Source organism: Miscanthus floridulus, chromosome 6, assembly GCF_019320115.1.
Source record: "Miscanthus floridulus cultivar M001 chromosome 6, ASM1932011v1, whole genome shotgun sequence".
Lineage (NCBI taxonomy): Eukaryota > Viridiplantae > Streptophyta > Magnoliopsida > Poales > Poaceae > Miscanthus > Miscanthus floridulus.
The window spans coordinates 129,912,838-129,933,637 of NC_089585.1; the positions used below are offsets into that span (position 1 = coordinate 129,912,838).

Below are 20,800 nucleotides of genomic sequence, written 5' to 3' on the forward strand. Positions count from 1 at the left end.
TTTAAGTGAATATCTTATTCTACAGTATATGTTTACGTGGAATAGATCAAAAGCCACATATATTTATACGGTGAGTATAATATTTTGTTTTAAGTTTTTGTGGAAGATTTTTCAAGAGACGTAGTATTACCCATGCGACAGGCGCTAATATTGACATATATACTTGAGCCTGGGTACAGGATGGTATGGAGATGCAGCGGAACTTATTCGTGGATTTATTGGCGCACGAAAGTAATTGATATCGGAGATTTCTTCATACCAATATAAAATATTATCTTAGGGGCATCACGGAAATATCTATAAAGTAGAGTTTGTAAGCCTGTGACGGCGCGCTCTCCGTGACTGTTAATTTCACAAACTTTGCTTTTTGGATTAACTGTAACTTTAACGTTGATATTTAATTTTTACAGTATTATTATCTTATCGTATAGTATAAATTGTTAGATATCTCATAGCAACGCACGGATACACTACCTAGTATTTACAAAGCCAAGAAGATAACTCATTTCGGATCTTCCGCGGAAACTCAACAAAGACAAGTAGGCGCGCAGCATGAGCCAGGATCATATAATATAACTGTCGATGCTTTGAAAAAAAATACATTTTATAAAATCTTGGTCGAAGATCAATCTGGCATAAAAATTAGGGAGTAAAATGGGGTTAAAAATTAGGCATATAAGTAAGTTATAAGCATGGCTAGATTTGTATTTTAATAAACACGCGTTGTTCCAGCTCGAGCTTGGCTTGTAATAATGAAACACTTTTTATAATGCTATGTGTGACACGACTCTTCCCCAGTGAAAAAACGGCATCGGCCGGCCGGCGGCCGCACACCATTTACAAATTCACCGAACTTGGCATGAAGATAGATGTGGTTTCGCAATCCTGATTATAGCGCTTAGTAGCTATACCCCAATTACTATAAATACCTATCTATATATTAGTATATAGAGACCATTTATACATATACGTATATATAGGAAAACATATGAATCGAATGTTTTTTTTTCTTTGCCAAAAGGAAAGAGAGAAAGAAAGAAAGGAAAGAACTGTATGCATGGGGTGCAAAATCATATGTGCTCTCTCGAATATCAAATCACAAATCTCAAACTATATAGTAGTAATAATAATAATATAATCGATCGACCAATCTAATCTACAAGAAACTATATCATGGCAAAACCTAGATCTTACTTAAACGTACGGGAGAGCCCATACGCGATCCTTCTCCACTGTGGCCGCCTTCTCCATTCCCACTGTCGCCGCCTACTTGTGCTGCTGCTGCTCGCCGGCGGACGAAGAACCCTCCGTCGTGCCGGACCCCTGTTGCTCTGATGGCGCTTGTTGTTGTCCGAGCGGTCCGATGTCAATGCCAAAGAGACGCAGTCTGCTGGTGCCCGCCACGGCCGGTGCTGGCGACGACGACGGTTCCTCAGTTTTAGCAGTGGACAGCGCAAGCCTAAGGTCGGCCTCGCTCACGGCAGGCGGCGGAGGCTGCTGCACTGCTGCAACGAGTGCCACACACCTCTTTTTGCTCTTGTGCACGATCGGCGGGCCAGTGTAGTGCATCCTCATGTGGCCACCGAGCGCGACCCCGGTGGCGAACACCTTGTGGCACTTCTGGCACGCGTGCGGCTCCTCCGCCTTGCGGCCGCGGCGGAGCGCAGCGAGGAACTCGCCGCCGCCGCCGTGCGGCATCATCATCATCCCCGCTGCCGCCGCCATAGCTTCCTGTTCCCTCTGCCTATTCCTGTGCCCGGCGGCGTGGCCACCGAGCCCCTGGTGCGTCGAGTAGGTCTTGCCGCACACTTTGCAGCTGTACTCCCGGGGTGGCTGAGCGGGGCGGGGTACGAGCTGGCCGCCTTGCTGGAGCTGGACTGCACCTGCTGGCGGCGGCAGTGGCTGCTGGGCGAACTGAGCTTCCTGCGCTGCTGGAGGTGGCACTGACACAGCCTGGCGGTGGACTTGTGGAGCAGGAGCTTGTTGATCTGCCGCCGCAGCCAGCTGGTGGTTTACGGGCCCAGCAGCCCTAGCCCCAGTGGAAGAAGGGTTTGCTCCTGTCACCACAGCCGCCGCCACCACCACAGGCTCATCATAGTGCACCGGCTGCGCGGTGGCGGTGGCGCTGCTGCCCTCGTCGTCCTCCCCGGACAGATTGGTTCTGGTGGAAGAAGGCATCGGCGACAGATTGGTCACCGCGAACGCCATGGGCACTGGCTCCAAGGGCTGCTGCACTTGTACCGCGACGATGGCCGTGGAGTGGCCCGTCGTCGACTCAGAATTCAGAGAGGCCGCCGCGGCCGAAGGCTTGCCTTTGCCCCCTGTCGAGCCGCGCCTGCCGGTGGCGGCCCAGCCGCCACTGAACGCCGCCGCCGCGGTCGCCACCACATGGCGCCCGCTCCTGCTCCCGCTCCCGTGGACCCTCATGTGGCCGTCCACTGCCTTGCGGCTGCTGAACCCCTTGCCGCAGACGTGGCAGGCGAATTTCAGCGCCGGCCGCGTGCCGACGCCGCCTGCAGATGATGCGCTGCGGTGGTCGCTGATTGTCCCCTCAGATTCGGACGAAGGCGTGGGCGACGCCGGCAGGGGCGCGCCGGCGCCGACCCGGCCCACCGCGACGATGTCTTCCAGCCGGCGCATGCGGCCGCCGTGCTGCGGGTGGACCTCGTCGTCCTCGCGACGGGACGACTGATGATCGAAGCGGTCGTCGTCGTCGGTGTTGGAGGACGACTGGTACTCGCCGGGGACGTACTCGCCCTCTTCGAGGTCGTCGTCCCCTATCCCTAGCACATCGCAGAGCGGGCGGCGGCTGGAGGAGTCCATGGGATTTGGGAGTAGTAGGGCTAGCTAAGCAATTTGCTTTCTCTATGATGGGTGTGCTGGCTACTGGGCAGTGGGCTTAAATAGCGGAGGGATGAGAGATGGTTGCGTGCGCGCGTCGGGGACGCGAGATTGCGCGGCAAGCAAGTCGATCGAGAGTGGGACTCCGCGCAGCAACCGACCCGATCGCGCGTTGGACTGTTAGCTAGTGCGCGTTGCAAAATATGGGAAGGCGAGATCATCTGTTACGCGCCCCGGCTCTACTACGCCCTCTTCCGATCCGCATGCATCTTCTAATCTAAAACCGATATACGCGCCGTCCCGCATCATACCAGCTGTGTGATTTTTTTTTTGTTCTAAAAATCTTGGAGAGATAATATCTATACTTATATATAACTTCCTATTTTCCTAACTAGAGTCTAGAGTGTATAGCCTAAGTATAAACCGTACGGTAGACCGGATCCATCGGCCGGTTCGGTTGTTGGTTGACGTATAGTGGAGACTGGAGATCAAGAAACAAGAAAAGAAACACTAACCACGTCTTGTATTAGCCTATGAGGACGATCGTGCCGTTTAATTTTGTTAGCTGTGTCAGCACAGAACGATTTCACCGCTCGATCGATCTAACCTGGACGCTCTTAATTCTTTCCATCCATGTCGTGTGGTGTGATTTCCGGTTTCGTTCTCCATACGACTTGATATATAGTTGCCACACGAATGGAAGGTCTAGCTGTTCATCATGCTATTCATATATAGTGTTGCCATGTATATCTTGCTACTCTGGTGCCATGTAGTATATAGGTTTGGAACCATTATTACTCTCTGTTTTCATCGGACAACCAGTAGGCCAGTACTAGTCGTGTTTACATTGAACTGGTGATGAGAATTGAGAAGGTGTGAATCATGATATCCATATTACTGCCTACCCTTCTAATATAAACTGATACGTTTGGAGATATTGAATTGGTGATATGAATCCAGCTACCATATGGCAGCTGCCGCTGCTGATGATTTGCTTCAGATTCTCTTTTCTAAGTCTGTCTACTACACAACCATGTGTTTTATGTAGTTTCAACACATGAATTTTTTTGTACCATAGGATTAAGATCCAACAGCCTCCACCCTCCTTCTACCTCCAGCCTCCACAGATCACAGATCATAATTTTTTTTCTATGGAAAGACAAATCACAGATCCGCCGCCGCCGCCGCCACGGGGCGAGCTCGCCGGTCGCCGTCGCCAGCGCCGGTGGTCACCGGTGAGAAAGAGAGAGGGAGAGAGATAAAAAAAATCCATGTGTTTTTTTTGTGCTAAACCACATGTGTGTTGTATAACATTTCCGTTTCTATATCTTCGGACTCCAGCGTAAACAAATATTCTTCTTGTAAAAGTTTCTTTTCTTTCAACAAGAAATTCTTACGTTGCATGCATGCTCCTGAGGGGAAAAAAACTTCTACCCACCACGTCTCACGGCATAGCCTACGGCCGTCACTGTGGATCAAGCCTATCTTATTTGGACATGTATAACCCTAGAGACAGCGGTTGCTGTAAGTAAATGTCACATAACATATATACAGTTAAACAGACAACCTAGGGCACGTATAACACGTGTTGCGAAGCCGTCTCCATCACGTCAGTTTTGTAAAAAGACCCCTCGCGGACAGCATACAGTGAATGCAGAGAGAGAGAGAGAGAGAGAGAGAGAGAGAGAGAGAGAGAGAGAGCTCGTCATCTCGTGATGCGATGGCAGTGGCTCGTGGCGTGATGTGAAAAACACAGCCACTCTGATGTTGTATGCCTCGTCTCCAACCAGCGTCGGCTCTGGGCAGATCCAGTGCGATGGCGAGCAGTCAACGCGGGAACGTGAAGATGGGGCACCAAGGAAGAGGCGACGACAGTTGTCTCCAGCGATGGATCTACCACCGTGACCTTGAAGGAGATGTAAAGAAGGAATGAATGAAGCCCAATTTGACGTACATCAGTATAAGCTCAAGATTACGGTGCTTCATAGCGGGCCTTGGATCACACCATCTTTGCATCATCATGACGGGACCAAAGTACCTAAAGTAGTTTTAGGGTTCAAAATAGGAGAGGGTGGCATTCAGGAACTTGTGTGTCGGAAGAGTTTAACTTTAGTAAGACAGCTTCCATATGGAGAAATTGGGCATCGTATGTTGCTTTCTTATATGAATATAAGTATATCACTACAAATGGAAGTACGGAACAATAAAAATGAAATAGACAAAGAGATGGATGTGTGTCTGCAGCTCGAGGAGAGCACAGTACAAACAGGAGTGAAAGAAGCATCGAGGGCAACGATGTTGTGCTTGACCTCGGCCTCGGCACACCACGCGCTAGCCCTGCCTAGCTTATTCTTGAGGAACTGCATCAACACATGGTCGCCCCTCGGACCCTTGCACGGCTCCGGCCTCAACCCCATAACCATCAACCCCCCCTCCCCGCCCCGCGACCACCACAGGTCAAGGCTGTCTGTAGTAATTCCACACGCTTCGTGTCCCAGTCTGTGATGCGCCGGCCCACGTACTAGGACACAGACGAGTCATCGCAGAACGTGTGTGGGCCCTTCCTGGCCACCGGATATTTGAGGCAGGGGCGGAGGGGGAAGGGGCAGGGGGATAGGGAGAGGAAGGTAGGCAGAGAGTTGGTTGGCGACAAGGGGAGAGGGAGTGAGGCGAAGTTGGTGTGAGGGACACGGGGAAAGGAAGGGAGACAATGTTAGGCATGGGCAGCGATGCGAGGACATATCGAGGCTAAGGAGAGGAGCATGAAGGCAGCTGCCACGATGCCTGTCATAACACCAGCGCCACATGGACCCACCCTGTAGAGAGCACTAAGCGGTCGTGCGACCTCGGCACACACTACCAGCGGTTTCGCATCCCTTCACGCTAAATGGCGTGGACTCTCTAACGTAGTCATGGTGAGGTTCGCGTGTGTGGCAGAACCCAGACATGTGTGACAGAAGCCACAAGTGCCATGTAAGGGGTACTGGTGGTGCACTCAGCTAGGCTTGGTATGAAGAAGAACGACGGGTGAAGATCGTCAACCATGGAAATGAAAAGGGCAAAGCTCGTGGGGCTAAGTGCATATTTCTAGCCCCTCCTCCGTGGGGGTGGACGTACACTAGTTAACAACATAACTGGTTCAGAAATGCAATTTGAAAGTTTATGGATCTAGTCAAGTGGCATACACATAAAAGTTCTGTGGACGCTAATCCATTTATAACTCAATCACGGGTATTAGTCACTCGTCCGAAACAGCAGTGTGCTTTTGTGGCAGGGCTATGGATGCAGTGTGGACAGTGCACTAATTAATAGTGAAAAGTATATAAATTACATGTTTTCCAAGGTGGAAACTGAGTTTGAGATCTGGTAATCCAGTCGTGAACAAGTTTTATTTAGCAAAATGGGCAGCTACAAACAATTTCACCTACCCACTATATATGCACTAGAACTGTTAGCTGTGGTGTAAATATAGTATGTATTTCCTGGTGCCCGTAACACAACAACTCGTTTTGAATCTTCAATTGTGCTGTCAGTCTATAGGGCTAGATTGTTGCTATGTGAATGCACTAGAGCAGGACTAGGTTGCAATCTCAGTTGGAAACCCCTCTTTAGTCCCGGTTGCCCAACCAGAATTGCGAATCCGGGACTAACGCCTCCCCTCCCCCCTTTAGTCCCGGTTCTAGGAACCGGAATTGAAAGTGGACCTTTAGTCCAAGTTGCTATTATCAACCGGGACTAAATGACCCCCCAGACATTGCACCGGGCCTGGCACATTTAGTCTCAGTTAGTGTTTCCAACCAGTACTAAAGGTTCCTTTATTTTTTCCATTTCATTCCTTTTCATTTTATGGTTTTTTTTCAATTCATTTTTTTTAGTCTCGATTAGCTTTTCGTATACGAATTCTACGCTGCTAATATACGTCCATATATACATACGTATAAGGTTCCGTTCGAGCATTATACATAAATAACACACTAAAATATATGAAACTATATATATACAAATATTTCAAGAGATTGTGCATGCATGAAATATGTACATATATAATAAAGTCACAAATGTACTCATGTCCTTGGGATTTCTTGCAACCCTATTCTTCCATCATTTGGCTACTAGGTATGAATTCTTTAGGGTCATAGTAGTACGCGCCCTTAGGATCTATGACCTACTCCAAAAGAAATCCTGACAATGCCTCTTGAATTACTTTGATCTAGTCACATCGTAGGACCTTTGGCTTCCTCCATTCAATCTTCAATTCGAATGAAAGCAAAAGTATGAATATATATATATATATATGATTATATATATCAACACAATGGTAATAAATAAATCATGTATATTTTTACGTACTTTGAGGATCTCTTCACTTGTTTTCCTTGAGTACTCCATGAGAAACTTGCAGACGTAGTATGCACATAAGTTGTTCCCCAATCCCTGCTGCAGACACCACTTTACGAGAAAAAGATTTATCATCAACCAATGAAGCATGGTAATAATGAATTGAACTAAATAAAGATGCAGTGACCAAGATAGTACTTACTGGGTATTGGACTATATGCAGAGGCACTTCCCAATTACCATAATGGTGTTTCTCAGCGAACGTTTTCCAAGCACTGCTCAACAAAATAAATAGCATAAGAGAGTATACAGTGTGTGCGAGACCAAAATTACCACTAGAGTATCAAGGTGTCGATGTTTCGGACCACCTACGTCCAGTTCGCTGCTGCTCGTGTTACCGGCACTTGGTTTGCAGTAGGTGTTACAAACAGGCGAGAGAGGGAAAGGATCTCAAGTCTCTGGTGGAAGGAGTGAACGGGTGCTGAGAGCTCGATTGTCGCTTAGTCATGTGCTTGTGTCATGCTCTTGTGTTTTTATCTCATGGTCCGACCCCCGTTTCATGGGGTGCCCTGCTTCCCCTTTTACAGGCGAAGGGAAAGCGCGGGTTACAACGAAGGAAAAGGAGAAGAACGAGAGAGAGAGAGAAGAAGAAGGCTTCCAGGATTGTTGGGTCCTTCTTCTCCTTCATGCGGGTCCCACCAATTCTGTAGATGTCAACAGGGATAGCTCCACGTCACGGCCCTGTTCATCACTAGCTCCATGCGTAGGTGTCATCTTCCGGTCATGGCATTCCACTCCATCCCGGCGGATGTCGTGGTGAACTGACGCGCCTGTCAACATCCATATAAGGATTAGGCAGAACAGTACAGGCACGTTCGACATTGTTCTTGATGTGAATCGCTAGGTATGGCCTGTCATGGCCACAGGTTACATAGAGGCATGCCAGCCTCTTTCCTGGTGTCAGAGTTTTGACCCAGGCCCATACGCTTGGACCTAGAGTGGTTGGCGGTGGTATGGGTCCCCGTCAGACGAGACAGAACCCGCGTCCTTGGGGTCGGGCGAGATGGACACTACTAGGGAAGTGCTCATCAATGACGCTCCCCTTTCGTCACGGAAGACTCCAAAATCGTCGCCAAAGTTCTTCTATGACGAACTTGTGACGAAAACAGATTCGTCATGGAATGAGCGTCATTGATCAACAACTGTGACGAAATGCCTTGTTTCGTCACTGAATGGATATCATTCAATGACGAAGAGTTTTCGTCACTGATGTACCTAGGTTTTCGTCATAACATGCTGCTCTGTCAGGTTACCAAACGGCGCTTGCCACGCTGGCAGCTGACGTGTCTTGCGCACGTGGCACGTCCACGTGGTAGGTGACGTGGCCAGCTGACGTGGTAGCTGACGTGTCCAGTGACGTGGTGGGTCCACATGGCGCTTTTTTGGGCCACATGGCACGCTATGATTAGTCCACGTGGCTTCCTGTGAGTGGTTTACATTTTCATCACAGAACCCAGAATCTTCGTCACAGATTAAAATTACGATAAGGTGACAGAAAACAAAATTTTCGTCACTGATCACATTGCAATAACATCACAGAACCCAGAATTTCATCACAGATGCACATGCTACTTTTTTTACAAAATGCAAATAATATTAAAATGACCAAATGCTTCCATAACTTAATAGATCCAGCAATCCAGTCACCATACAACTGACTCAACACTAATAAACTCAGTTCATATATAACTAACTTGACATCACATTCCAGGTTCTAGATTGATCTCAGTTCACATTATCACAACTAATAATATAAAGTTGCCAAGCACCAGCAACATAGGTTTTAGACTAAACAAAATCAGCCAGCAACACAGACCCCTTGCCAAGCACCAGCAGCAGCAACACAGAGCCCTTGGTAGCACAGACCAGCGGCAACGGTTCATCTCGAAGAATTCAGGGAAAAGATACGCTTGAGCAGCGCATTGTTCTCCTCCATTGCCTTTTGGTTTGCCTCTGCCAGCTTCTTCATATCCTCCATCTCCCTTTGTGTCCTCTCCATCTTTTCCTCAGCTTCTTCAGTTCTCTTCTTGAGCTCATCGATTTCATCTTGTACAGCAGCCTTAGCTTCAGCTGCTAGTTGTTCCCGAAGCTCTTCTTTTGATGCTACTGAGTTGGAGGATGCCACTGGTTTGATGCCAACATTCTTCAGGAAACTGTTTGAGCTGTTCTTGGAGAGCGCCTGTGACACAACCTGCACACTGGATACTACTGTCTCTCCTTCAGCAACAGGTGCTGCCCTCAAAGCTTCCATGTTGGACTGAAACAACAATGAGCCATCATTAGTTCATACTTATTGAATTAAAGTGAGGTGCAAATATCACACAAGATGTATTTTATTTGCAGATTGTTATCAGCTTGTTATCAGCAAAATGGAATCTTATTTGCAGTCAAGTAAGGTAAATTAAAATGTTCAGTTCATGTTTGGGGTCAGCATTTGAGGTGAGTAGGCAGGCAGAGTAGAAAGATAGATATGCACAGTGATAATTGCATATTCAGTTCATGTTTCAGGTCAGCATTAAACAGTGATAATTGCATATTCAGTTCATGTTTCAGGTCAGCATTAAACGGATGACAACATAATATGCACAGTGATACTTGCATATTGTAGAAAGACTAAACCAAGATGGCAGAGTAGAAAGATAGATACATATAATGAAGGAACAGCTTAATTAGATATAGCAATGTACAGAAGGAACAATTTATACTTTAATGAGCAATGGTTGGGGCAAAGAGACAGAAATTTCATGTTCTTAGTATTTTTTCTCTCATTCAGTGAACATCAACACTTGAGCAAAATTACAGGGGACTTAATGGTTCACATATCAACCTCCCAAATAATAGATTTCCATTTATTATTGATCTTCTCAACCACAGTAAATAAGAGAAGGCAGATAAATTTCACAGCAGTCTATATAATTGAGAGAAAAAGAATCCTAAATCAATCACAAATCATTTTAATGTATCCATGTCAGACTTTCAGGACAGCATAACAAAAGTGTAGAACACATATGCCAAACAGGATGCATTTTAATAATGGACATGCTATCCAATTAATGGACAAAATGGCGCACCGAAACAGATGTCGGGACTTACCAATGCTTCTCTTGCTGGTTCACTTAGACCATGTTTGGAGCTGGTATGGCATGTCTCGAAGGCCTCCACCACATCAAGTTCTTCATCTTGCACTGTGCTAGGCTCTGCATTGTTCCTCCCATGCTTCTATTTCATAGAGATTCAATTACAGCAAAGTTTTGTCAGTCTTATGATACAAAGTCAGTGCTATGTCGAGAATCAGTTACTTACATATGCATGCAAGTGTGCCACATAGCTGCGAGAGCCGGTAGTCTGATGATACTTGACTTTACCGTGATTAGTCTTGTCCTTTTCACTTGTTTCCTAAAGGAGAATGACATGTGAGATGAGATCATAGGTTAAAAATGATAAGATCCACTGGAAACTAGCTGAGAAAGAATATACCCATACCATGTTCTTTGGATCAGACCACTTTGTAACTAGTTCCCTCCACTGTTCATCAGTCATGCATTCAACTGGAGAAGTTGTCCTAATCTCATTTGCACTTACACCATTGAAGTATTTCTTCTTGAGCCGATAACGCCTTTGTCGCACCCCAGAGCGTAGCATATCGGTGCAAGCATCCTCTATTGGCTTGTCGTTAGTGTTAATGGCCAAGCGCCCCTAGTCATTTGACAATTCCATATTTAGTTAGTCAATTCAGGTTAAGCAGATATACAAGTTTACTATAAAAATAGTAATGCACTTACAGAGAGCTTTCCCACAAAATTTTTGTAATGTTCATCGTCGTTCTTGTATAATTTCCAATGAGGTAGGACAGGAACCTTATCCCGAATGATGACACCAGCCTTAGATGCAAACTTGGCTGCTTAAACAGGTTCATGAGGCCTTCTTTTTCCTTCAGCAACAGCTATGGGCATTCTCCTTCCCATAGCTTTTGTCATCCTGTCTAGCTGTGTTCCCTTGGTGGGTGGCCTGGGTCTCCTTGGGGCTCTCTATGCAGGAGCTACAACATATAATTTGCATTTAAATGCTTTAGTTTCATTGAAATCAGCAAAAAAGATGACCTATTTCAATGACAAAGAAAAAATAACTTGCCTTCAGTGCCTTCCTCTCCAGCTACATTGTCTTCAGCAAGTGTCATGTCTTGAAAACCAGCTCCACCGTCTTCCTCTGCAGCTGTAATGTCCTGACCACTAGCTCCACTATCTTCCTATGCACCTGTAGAAGACCTTTGTGGTATTTCATCATGACCATCTGTATGATCATCTTCAATTTGCCCATCTCTCGCTGAAAGTTGAAGCCTTTTTGATGATCTTAATAGGGCCCTAGGGGGTTGCACCTGTGAACCTTCCGGTGCCCTCACTCTCTTACTAACCCTAACTCCCGGCGCCATGTTGGGACCTGTCTTCTTCTTCTTTGAAGCGAGGACTTTCCGTCTAGGCCTTGAAGGAGACTGTGGAAAAAAATAAAGTAAGTCATGTGCATTAATAATCAAGAGCATATATTAAAGAACAGGTATGAAAGAAAGAATATGTATCTAAAAAGCAAGGGCATACATTAAAGAACAGATTAAAAACATTCAAATGCGATGCAAATATTCCCCATCTAGTAATTTGAAGATAGAAGAAGCACCTTAGTGGGTTGTGGCTGTGCATCAGATTCAGTTTCATCATCATCACTATCTCCTTGATCATCATTTTCAAGGAGATACTCCGATGTATCCGAATCTTCACTACTTGTTTTCTTGTTTGCTGAGGTTTTCCCCTTCTTTGTAGCAGATTGAGGAAAAGAATTACTAAGTTCACTAGATATTGTTAGGATTCCGAGCGCTTCAAACACCTTCTCATTCGCCACCACTTGTTCATCCCGCCTTCTCTCATATTCAGTTTTTGAGGTTCTTAAAAGAACAAGCAGATTGTGTCTATTAGAAAATAAAAAGGAGTAGTAATAATAGATGCTAGATAGAGAAGATGTAGGAGCTAGTAGTGCTTGCGGAAGAGCTAAGGGATAAGAGGTGGTAGGTTATAGGCAACAAGTAAAAGGTAACAGCTAAGAGCTGATAAATGATAATGATCAGGAACTGAAATATGAAACATTCAGTATAGGCATATGGCTAGAAAAAATTCAGAGCTACCAAAGTGAACTGAAACATTCAGTATGTACACAAATTGGCTCAATGTGTTGATGTGCTTAATTCAAATTCATGGCTAATATTTCTGAGACAGTACACTAACCAGCAAGAAATAAGTTTGTTCTAATCTACTAAATGATTCAGCGGGCATAGATCATAATATCTTTTATTTTCTCTCAAATATTAAACAAGTATGCCTGCACATTGCCTCTCTAACTACTGATTCTATCATTCTGTTCAGGTATGCCTGCACAAATATACCTATCAGGAACTCTGCAACAAGTATGCCTACACAAGTATAGTTGGGCAACCAGTATGCAATTATATATTTTTAGTGATAGCTAAGAATTTGATTTCCTAAAACATAAATGCCAAGATAAATCTGAAATAAGCTTAATAAGTCTAGTGCTAAGGCCACCCTATGCAGCTGCATATGACTAAATGAGTTCCCACAATTGTTGTAGTATAATGCAAAGAACAGTCTATAAATAAAGAAGGATAATCAAATGTGTTGATTTATCAACTGAACTTGCTAATAGACAAATGATTCATGAGCAAATATCAATAGCAGAAGCTTAGATCCTATTATTCAGTGAAATACTTGGAGAAAACGTTTCTTTATGGACTTCATACCAGTTGGCAGCATTAGTAGTTTACTGTTCTGTAACTGGTTAAAACTATTGCATTCTCTAATAAATTAGAGCTATGCAAGGATAAAGATATGCAGGTGAGAAGGAAGGTAGTCCATCACAAATTAGAGCTATGTAAGCCTAGCTTTTGTCTCCATTGAGCTATGTGTTGATTTTATAAGCATGTCAATGAAGTCCAGAATCTAACATGGGATTACTTCCAATAACATGTAGCTGACATTGGTATTTTGACAGTAAGCACATCTTTAATTACTTGCGATATAGCCTAGCAGGCAGCACATCATTCAACAAACATTCTACAATAATAAAGCAGTAACAGACATCGAACAATCATTCATAAAAAGCTGAAGAACGCAGACTAGTAATTGCACAGAGGACTCGCTTACCTTGTTCTTGTTCTGCAGGTCTCTTCCTACCTTGACCCCTTGTTGCCACCATTGCCACCAGGTGCTCGTCGGCGGTGGTCGTCAAAGGGGAACAAGACCCGGTGCGGTGAACCCAAGTCGACGGGGAAGCAGATCCAGTGCGGCGATGACACACAATTCGGCGGTGGTTAGGGTTAGGTTGGGCCAAGAAAGAGGTGGAAGGGGCGAGATAGGTCCATGGGGCGATGAGAGAGAGGGGGATGTCGGGGACGACGGAACTCGTGGGGGACCGAGCTGCTCGGCGGCGGCGGTTGTGTTCCGACGGTCCGGCTAGGGATTGGAGAAATAGGGAGGAAGAGAGGACGAGTGGCCGAGGGTTGAGGTGACGAGGGAGAGGGGGATGTCGGTGACGACGTAGCTCGCGGGCGACGAGGTAGCTCGACGGCGGCGGCTGTGTTCCGGCGGTGCGGCTAGGGATTAGAGAAATGGGTGAGTGGGGGAGGGGTGGGGGATGAGGGGGAAAAGAGGACGAATGGCCGAGGGGTGATGAGGGAGTGGGGAAATGGCAGCTTTTTGGTGGCTTTTTTCGGTATGACGCGGGGAAATCCCTTTTGGCGCGTCCGAGGGTAGGCAATTTTATTTTGGTTTTTCCAACTTTTTTGTGTTTATTATTATTTTATTTTTCTATGTACATTTTGTTGCCAGAGTTTCAGTTATTATATTATTGCTTAATGATCATGACATAAAAGTTTCAAATGTGTTTTGGCAAAGTGGTACTATACATCATGTACAAGCATGAACAACTCTCACTTAGTTATTAGGTTATATGTTAGACATGTATGCCTTTGCGAGGATGTGCATGACCACTTTCTCAAAATTAGTTGAAACTTTTTTGCCAACATCATACACCAAAGTGGGGTGTCTATGCAAGTTTTTTGAAATTTTTAGCTATCTTAGCATATTTTAACAATTATGCTTCACTAATCCAACAAAAAATTACAATAATAGGAAAACTTGGTCAGAAAATCGCACAGATGCACAAAACATCATAGTTTGGCTCCATAAACATCCCATAAAAATTTCAAATGATTTCGACGAGGTGGTAGTATACATCTTGTACAAGCATGAACAACTCTCACTTAGCGACAAGGCCATATGTGAGACATGTATCCCCTTGTGAGGATGTTCATGACCACTTTCTCAGAATTAGTTGAAACTTTTTTTTCATTATTGTACACCAAATTGAGGTGTCCATGCAAGATTGTAGAATTTTTTAGCTAGTTTAAGGTATTTTAACAATTATGCTTCACTAATCCAACAAATAATGACAGAAATAGGCAAACTTGGTCAGAAAATTGCATAGATGCACACAACATCATAGTTTGGCTCCATAAACATCCCATAAAAATTTCAAATGATTTCGACAAGGTGGTAGTATACATCTTGTACAAGCATGAACAACTCTCACTTAGCGACAAGGCCATATGTGAGACATGTATCCCCTTATGAGGATGTTCATGACCACTTCCTCAGAATTAGTTGAAACTTTTTTTTATTATTGTACACCAAATTGAGGTGTCCATGCAAGTTCGTAGAATTTTTTAGCTAGTTTAAGATATTTTAACAATTATGCTTCACTAATCCAACAAATAATGACAGAAATAGGCAAACTTGGTCAGAAAATTGCATAGATGCACACAACATCATAGTTTGGCTCCATAAACATCCCATAAAAATTTCAAATGATTTTGACAAGGTGGTAGTATACATCTTGTACAAGCATGAACATGGCTCACTGGTGCCAATGATATATGTGAGAAGCAATATTAGTGCATGCCCATTTTTCTCAAAATCATTTCAAACTTTGTTTTTAGTAGAAGCAATATTAGACTAATTAAACATCTACGAAAAAATGGACCATAGAGAAAAAAATAAAACAAAAAATGTTGGCAAATAAAACAAAAAAATGTTGGCAAATAAAAAATTGGCTCCAACAGGGTTCGAACCTGGGAGCTCAGGGTGAATCTCAAAGAGCCTTACCATTGCGCTACTCAAGTATGTTCGGTTGTACTCGAGCACACTTTTACTTAAACCAAATTCAGTTAACGTTCTTTTCCATACCCCCTCCATCCCCGTGTTCTTTCCTCAATCCCCTCATTCCGTCTCGTGCTCCCCAGCCACAACCTCCGTCCAATCCCCTTAATCCGCCACGAGCTCCCGATGTCACGGTTCAGCAGCGTGCCCCGCGGCCGCTGTCCGACAAGATGCAGCCCCGTGAGTCCCCCAAGGCCGCCGCGGCGCGCGCCGTCTGGGAGGAGCTCGGCGCCTGCGCCCATGCCCGGATCCACGCCGAGGTGGTCGATGGCGTGCCCGAGGACGGGGAGTTGGAGACCGAGGAGACCGACAAGGACGACGGGGGCGCCGGCGCCGGCGCCATCGCCATGAATTGGATGGATGTGATTATGTGGATTTTGTGGTATATAACCTTGTTGGATTATGTGGATTGTGTGGTATATAATCCTCTAGGTATATAACCTTGTTGGATTTTGTGGTTGGATGGATGTGATTTAAGGTACCCAGATAGGATTCTTAGATGTGATTTAGAGTTGGACCAGCAACCACGAAAAATTAGTTAATTTGCTATCAGTTCCAATTAGTTCATTTAGAGTTGGACCATCAACCTTGTTGGATTTTGTGGTTGGATGGATGTCATTTAAGGTACCCAGATAGGATCAGTTCATTCAAATGTTGTGGTGTGCTTATTGAGCAAACTTGTAGGCTAAAGTTTTATCTTACATAGCTTTGTCATATTCGATAGCTGATAGTGTTCTATTGTTGCCCATTTTAGGAATTCTGTGGAGAGGCGAACGATGGCGCTAGTGACCTAAAGCTTACTGATTGACTTATTGGTGAAACAACATTCAAAGACCGTGTAAGAACTGAATGCAAAGAATGCAATGGAGGAGTCCTCACCTTGGCACACTCTCAGCTTATGGGACTAGTCATTACTTCTGAATTTTGCTAGTATCCCCAGTACAGAAGCCCAATATGAATAGAGGTGCCTAACCCAAAGCATGAAGCCAAATCTGAATTGTAAATTATAGCTGTGAAATATGTAAATAGAGTTCCCACTTTTGTAAATTATGTAGATTGTAACTGATCAATGGAATTGAGTTCCCAGTCCAAATGTGAATGTATTTGAGTTTGATCATGAATCTGAATGTGAGCCCAAATCTGAATGTGTGTTTGAGTTTGAATCTGAATTTGAATGTGTTACAATGTCAATCTCTGTGGCTTTTATGATGGGTTGGCTAGGGGACAACAGATGTGCTCGACTAAGCTGTAACGCAGCACATGTTTGGTTGCAAGGAACAGACTAAGCTCTGTACCATCCTTGAAGCATGTTGGCAAGCATGTTCTGAATAGTCAGTGCATATGTAAATGAAAATAGAGAAGGCAAAAAAAGAATAGGTCCATACTAGAATTTAGGATAATCATGTTGCAATAACAGATCCTGAATGGTTGAAAAAGCATTCTGTTGCCAACAAAATAAATACAAAAATATTGGGAAAACCAAAACAATAGTGGGACATGTCACTGGTCCATACTAGAAATAAAAACAGTACGTCAAGGTCCATACTAGAGATCATCATCTTCATTGTCTAGGGACATGTAACCATTGATCTCATTGCCACCATCACTACAGTACTGCTCTATTGTCTCATCTTCCTCCTCATCCTCACTATCTTCATGAATAATAGGTTGCTTCTTGCTTTTTATAAGGTGTTCTAAATTTACTTCAGTTATAGTGGCTTCTCCACCTTGAATATTCTACATGACCTCATTTTCAGCACCTGCTTGCACTACATGTTTAGTATCAGAACCATACTCATCCTGATGCACATCATGACTGTCCTTATCTTTTTCAGACACATCATAAATATTCCTATTGTCGGGGACCTAATACCAGGGTACCCCAAAAGGTGGAACCAATAACCACCGAACGTGAAAAACTTCTGGACGCATAAGGGCGCCGTGTCATCCCTTGTTCGAGTGATAGGAGTTTGGTTCCGCCTTGCCCGACACCTTTGGGACAGGCTCGGTCTCGCCCGAGGGCCGAGGGATAAACTCTGTCTCGCCCGACGCCTTTAGGGCGGGCTCGGTCTCGCCCGAGGGCTGAGGGATGGATTCTGCCTCGTCCGATCCCGGAGGGGCAGGGTCAGCCTCACTCGACGCCTTTGTGGGATAACCCTGCCTCGCCCAAAGGCTCAAGGTTAATCTTTGTCTCGCCCGACGCCTTTAGGGCGGGCTCGGTCTCGCCCGAGGGCTGAGGGATGGATTCCGCCTCGCCCGATCCCGGAGGGGCAGGGTTAGTCTCGCCCAAGAGATAGGGATTGGCCTCCGTCTCACCCGACGGCCAAGAACGAGCCTCGCCCTGATCGATATCTATCCCTCATGATGATGGGTACAGGACGAGACAAGACGTTCGGGTCAACCATAGCTCCAAGGACCATACCCTGCGCCCTGCCAGGAAAAGTACTGCCAGGGAACGACAGGACTGATGCTTTAGACCCTTCCGGGCGCCGCAGAACCCAAAAGGCATTACAGGTGCATGCACCTCGCCCTGTAGAGTTGTAGGCGCCGCCTTCAGCTCTGGGACACGGAACCCAACGAAGGTATACGACAACCGCTAAGCTCCAAGAAGGGATTTGCTATCTCCACGAACGATGGATATTCCATCACCACGCTGTGGACCAAAGGGAGCGGCGCCCGCTTACCGACCCCTCAGGTCCACCCAGTCAGAAGGCCTTAGCCACGGCGCTACACTGGACCCCGACCCCGTGTTCCTCCAACGAGGACTCATGGGAACCAGAAGGCATGCGGAGCAAGGCTGGGGGAGGCTCATAAGTCAAAACCACTGTACTACAGCCCATACCCTGCGTAGGGCAGCATTCTGTAACTAACCTGACATCCTACAGAGACATCGACAACATTGTAAACACTTATCTTCCTTCACACTCATCAGAATGAAGGACCTGACCGGGTAGATGTGAGCCACAAGACTAAGTAGAGTACGCGTCCTAGATCCCTCACCCTTGTAAAGCCAGCCCCTTCATCTATAAAAGGGGATGCGCTTCCTCCATCAGGGGGACCGAAAAATAGGACTGAACAAGAGAATGCACTCATACACACAGTCAAGCGGCTACGAAGCTCTTGACCACCTTTCAACCCTTCCATCATAGACTTGGGACCAGTCCCTCTCTCGATCGTTTGTACCCCTTACTACAGACCATTCATGGTGTTAATAATACAAGCAGCAGCAAACTGGACGTAGGGACGTTCCGCCCGAACCAGTATAAATCTTGTGTCCTTTAGCGCACCATCCGAGCCTAACGCGCATTACTATAAATTTACTTGCCGGTGCTTGTACGAAACACCGACAGTTGGCGCGCCAGGTAGGGGCTTGCGCGTTCCAAATCAGGCATCGGATGGCCACCCATGCAATCACCTGGGCCCCGGGCGCACACATGCGTTTCGGCGACCTAGATTTCATCATCACACTAGGAGGAGAGCTGGCGCTGACTCACTCAGCCGCCCCATCTCCCCTTCCATCAACCTCAGCCGTCTCAGGCTTGAGGGCCCACCGGGCAACTCCCGGGGAGTCCCGTCACCCAAGGAGGCCTCTCACAATGCCACCCTGTGTCCGGAAGGGTTCGTACGGAGCGCCTCGACAGCATTTCCGTTCGGTCTCCGCAATGCTGTGGCGACCGCTGGCCGCCTTCTGGCGCTACGTGTGGTTCAATCACCCACGGACATCGAGTTCGTGGGGGCGATTGAGCGGGATACGGAGACCCTCTACGAGCTCCTCAACAAGGAGCCAGTATCGCTCTCTAGCTCGGATTCTAGTAGGGGGGGCCACCACCCTTCCCGAGAATGCTTCATGACACAGACCCCCCAAGGGTCACGTCGGAAGCGCCTCTAGGGAAGAGGCCACCCCTACAAACAATCCTAACAGCAGATCCGGGGAAGAGACGACAGCCCCATCTCACCTAAGGATGGAGCAGCTAAGGGCTCGTCAGCAAGAGATCGATGAGGCCGAGCAAGGGCTCGCCCAGGAATACGCGGACATCAATCGCGAGATTGAATGCCGCAAAGACGGGGGGCGCGTGCGCGCCACGGCCCGCACCGTACATCAAAAGATCCTCACTGATGATGGGGCCTTTCCTCACTTTGCCCGAGCCAGCCAGAACATCGCCGCAGCAACCGCCTTGCTGCATGGCCTTCCGGAGGCTGCGATGTCCGAGGATCGCCGCGCTCGTCGGGAGATTCGCACGTTGCTCGAGCGTGCAGCGGTGCAGCAGGCAGAAAGTTCGTTGTCTCGACGACGTGAACCTAACACCAGCCAACGCGCGCCCTCAGTACGTCCCACCAAGGATGCATCCGTACACCAAACACCGCCAGCTGGCGGGCAGCCCTCCGTCGTCCCAGTACATCAACGCCTCGGCCAAGGCCACGACGTACGCAGCATCATCGACGCTCAGAGACGTGCCCATGGCGACGATGGAGAAGCAGCATGCCGTGGCTATCATCCCCGATGTGGTGGGCGCTACGACAGCAACAAGGACCGAAGCCCGAGCCCCGACCTGCTAGGCCCTCAGGCCTTCACCCGACACATCCTCAACGCTATGTTCCCCCTAAGGTATCGACCGCCTACCAACATCCCTAAATATTCTGGCGAAACAAATCTCGGGCTTTGGCTCGAAGACTATGAGCTTGCATGTCAGGCCGGTGGTGCGAGTGATGACAACTTCATTATTCGCAATCTCCCGCTGTTCTTGGCCGACTCGGCGCGAGCATGGCTGGAGCACCTACCGTCCAATGCTATTCAGAGTTGGGCAGATCTGACGGAGATCTTCGTGGGTAACTTCCAGGGCACGTACAAATGCCCTGAAAACCCATGGGACCTCAAAAACTGCCGCCAGAAGGCCGATGAAACCCTTCACGGGTACATTTGGCGCTTCTCTCGACAGTGCAACGAGCTCCCTAACGTCGCCAACACCGACGTGATAGGAGCCTTTCTGTCCGGAACAACCTACGAATCCCTGGTCCACAAGTTAGGACGCAGGGGCCCGCAAACTACCAAGGAACTCCTGGACATCGCCACCAGTAACGCCTCTGGAGAGGAGGCGGTCGGAGCCATATTTGATCGCTCCGACAGAAAGATGAGGCGGGATGAGGACGCCGGCGAAGGCGCCTCTAACCATCCCACCAAAAAGAAAAATAAGAAGCAACGGTGCGACAACCCGCTCGTGTCCGCCGCCGACCGCAAAGGTGGCCGGAAGCCTGCGGAAGGCACTCCGAACCACTTCGAGAAAATG

At 46.9% G+C, this 20,800-nt stretch overlaps 1 protein-coding gene and 1 pseudogene across 1 annotated transcript; both read right to left on the reverse strand.

Annotated features, from left to right (window-relative positions):
- Positions 1 to 1,071: 1,071 nt before the first annotated feature.
- Positions 1,072 to 2,823, reverse strand: LOC136461228 (uncharacterized). The gene has a single exon (XM_066460610.1). It carries the CDS (start codon positions 2,821 to 2,823, stop codon positions 1,267 to 1,269), a length of 1,557 nt encoding a protein of 518 aa, XP_066316707.1. The 3' UTR covers positions 1,072 to 1,266.
- A 6,295-nt stretch (positions 2,824 to 9,118) lies between these two features.
- Positions 9,119 to 13,494, reverse strand: LOC136461229 (uncharacterized; annotated as a pseudogene).
- Positions 13,495 to 20,800: the final 7,306 nt, after the last annotated feature.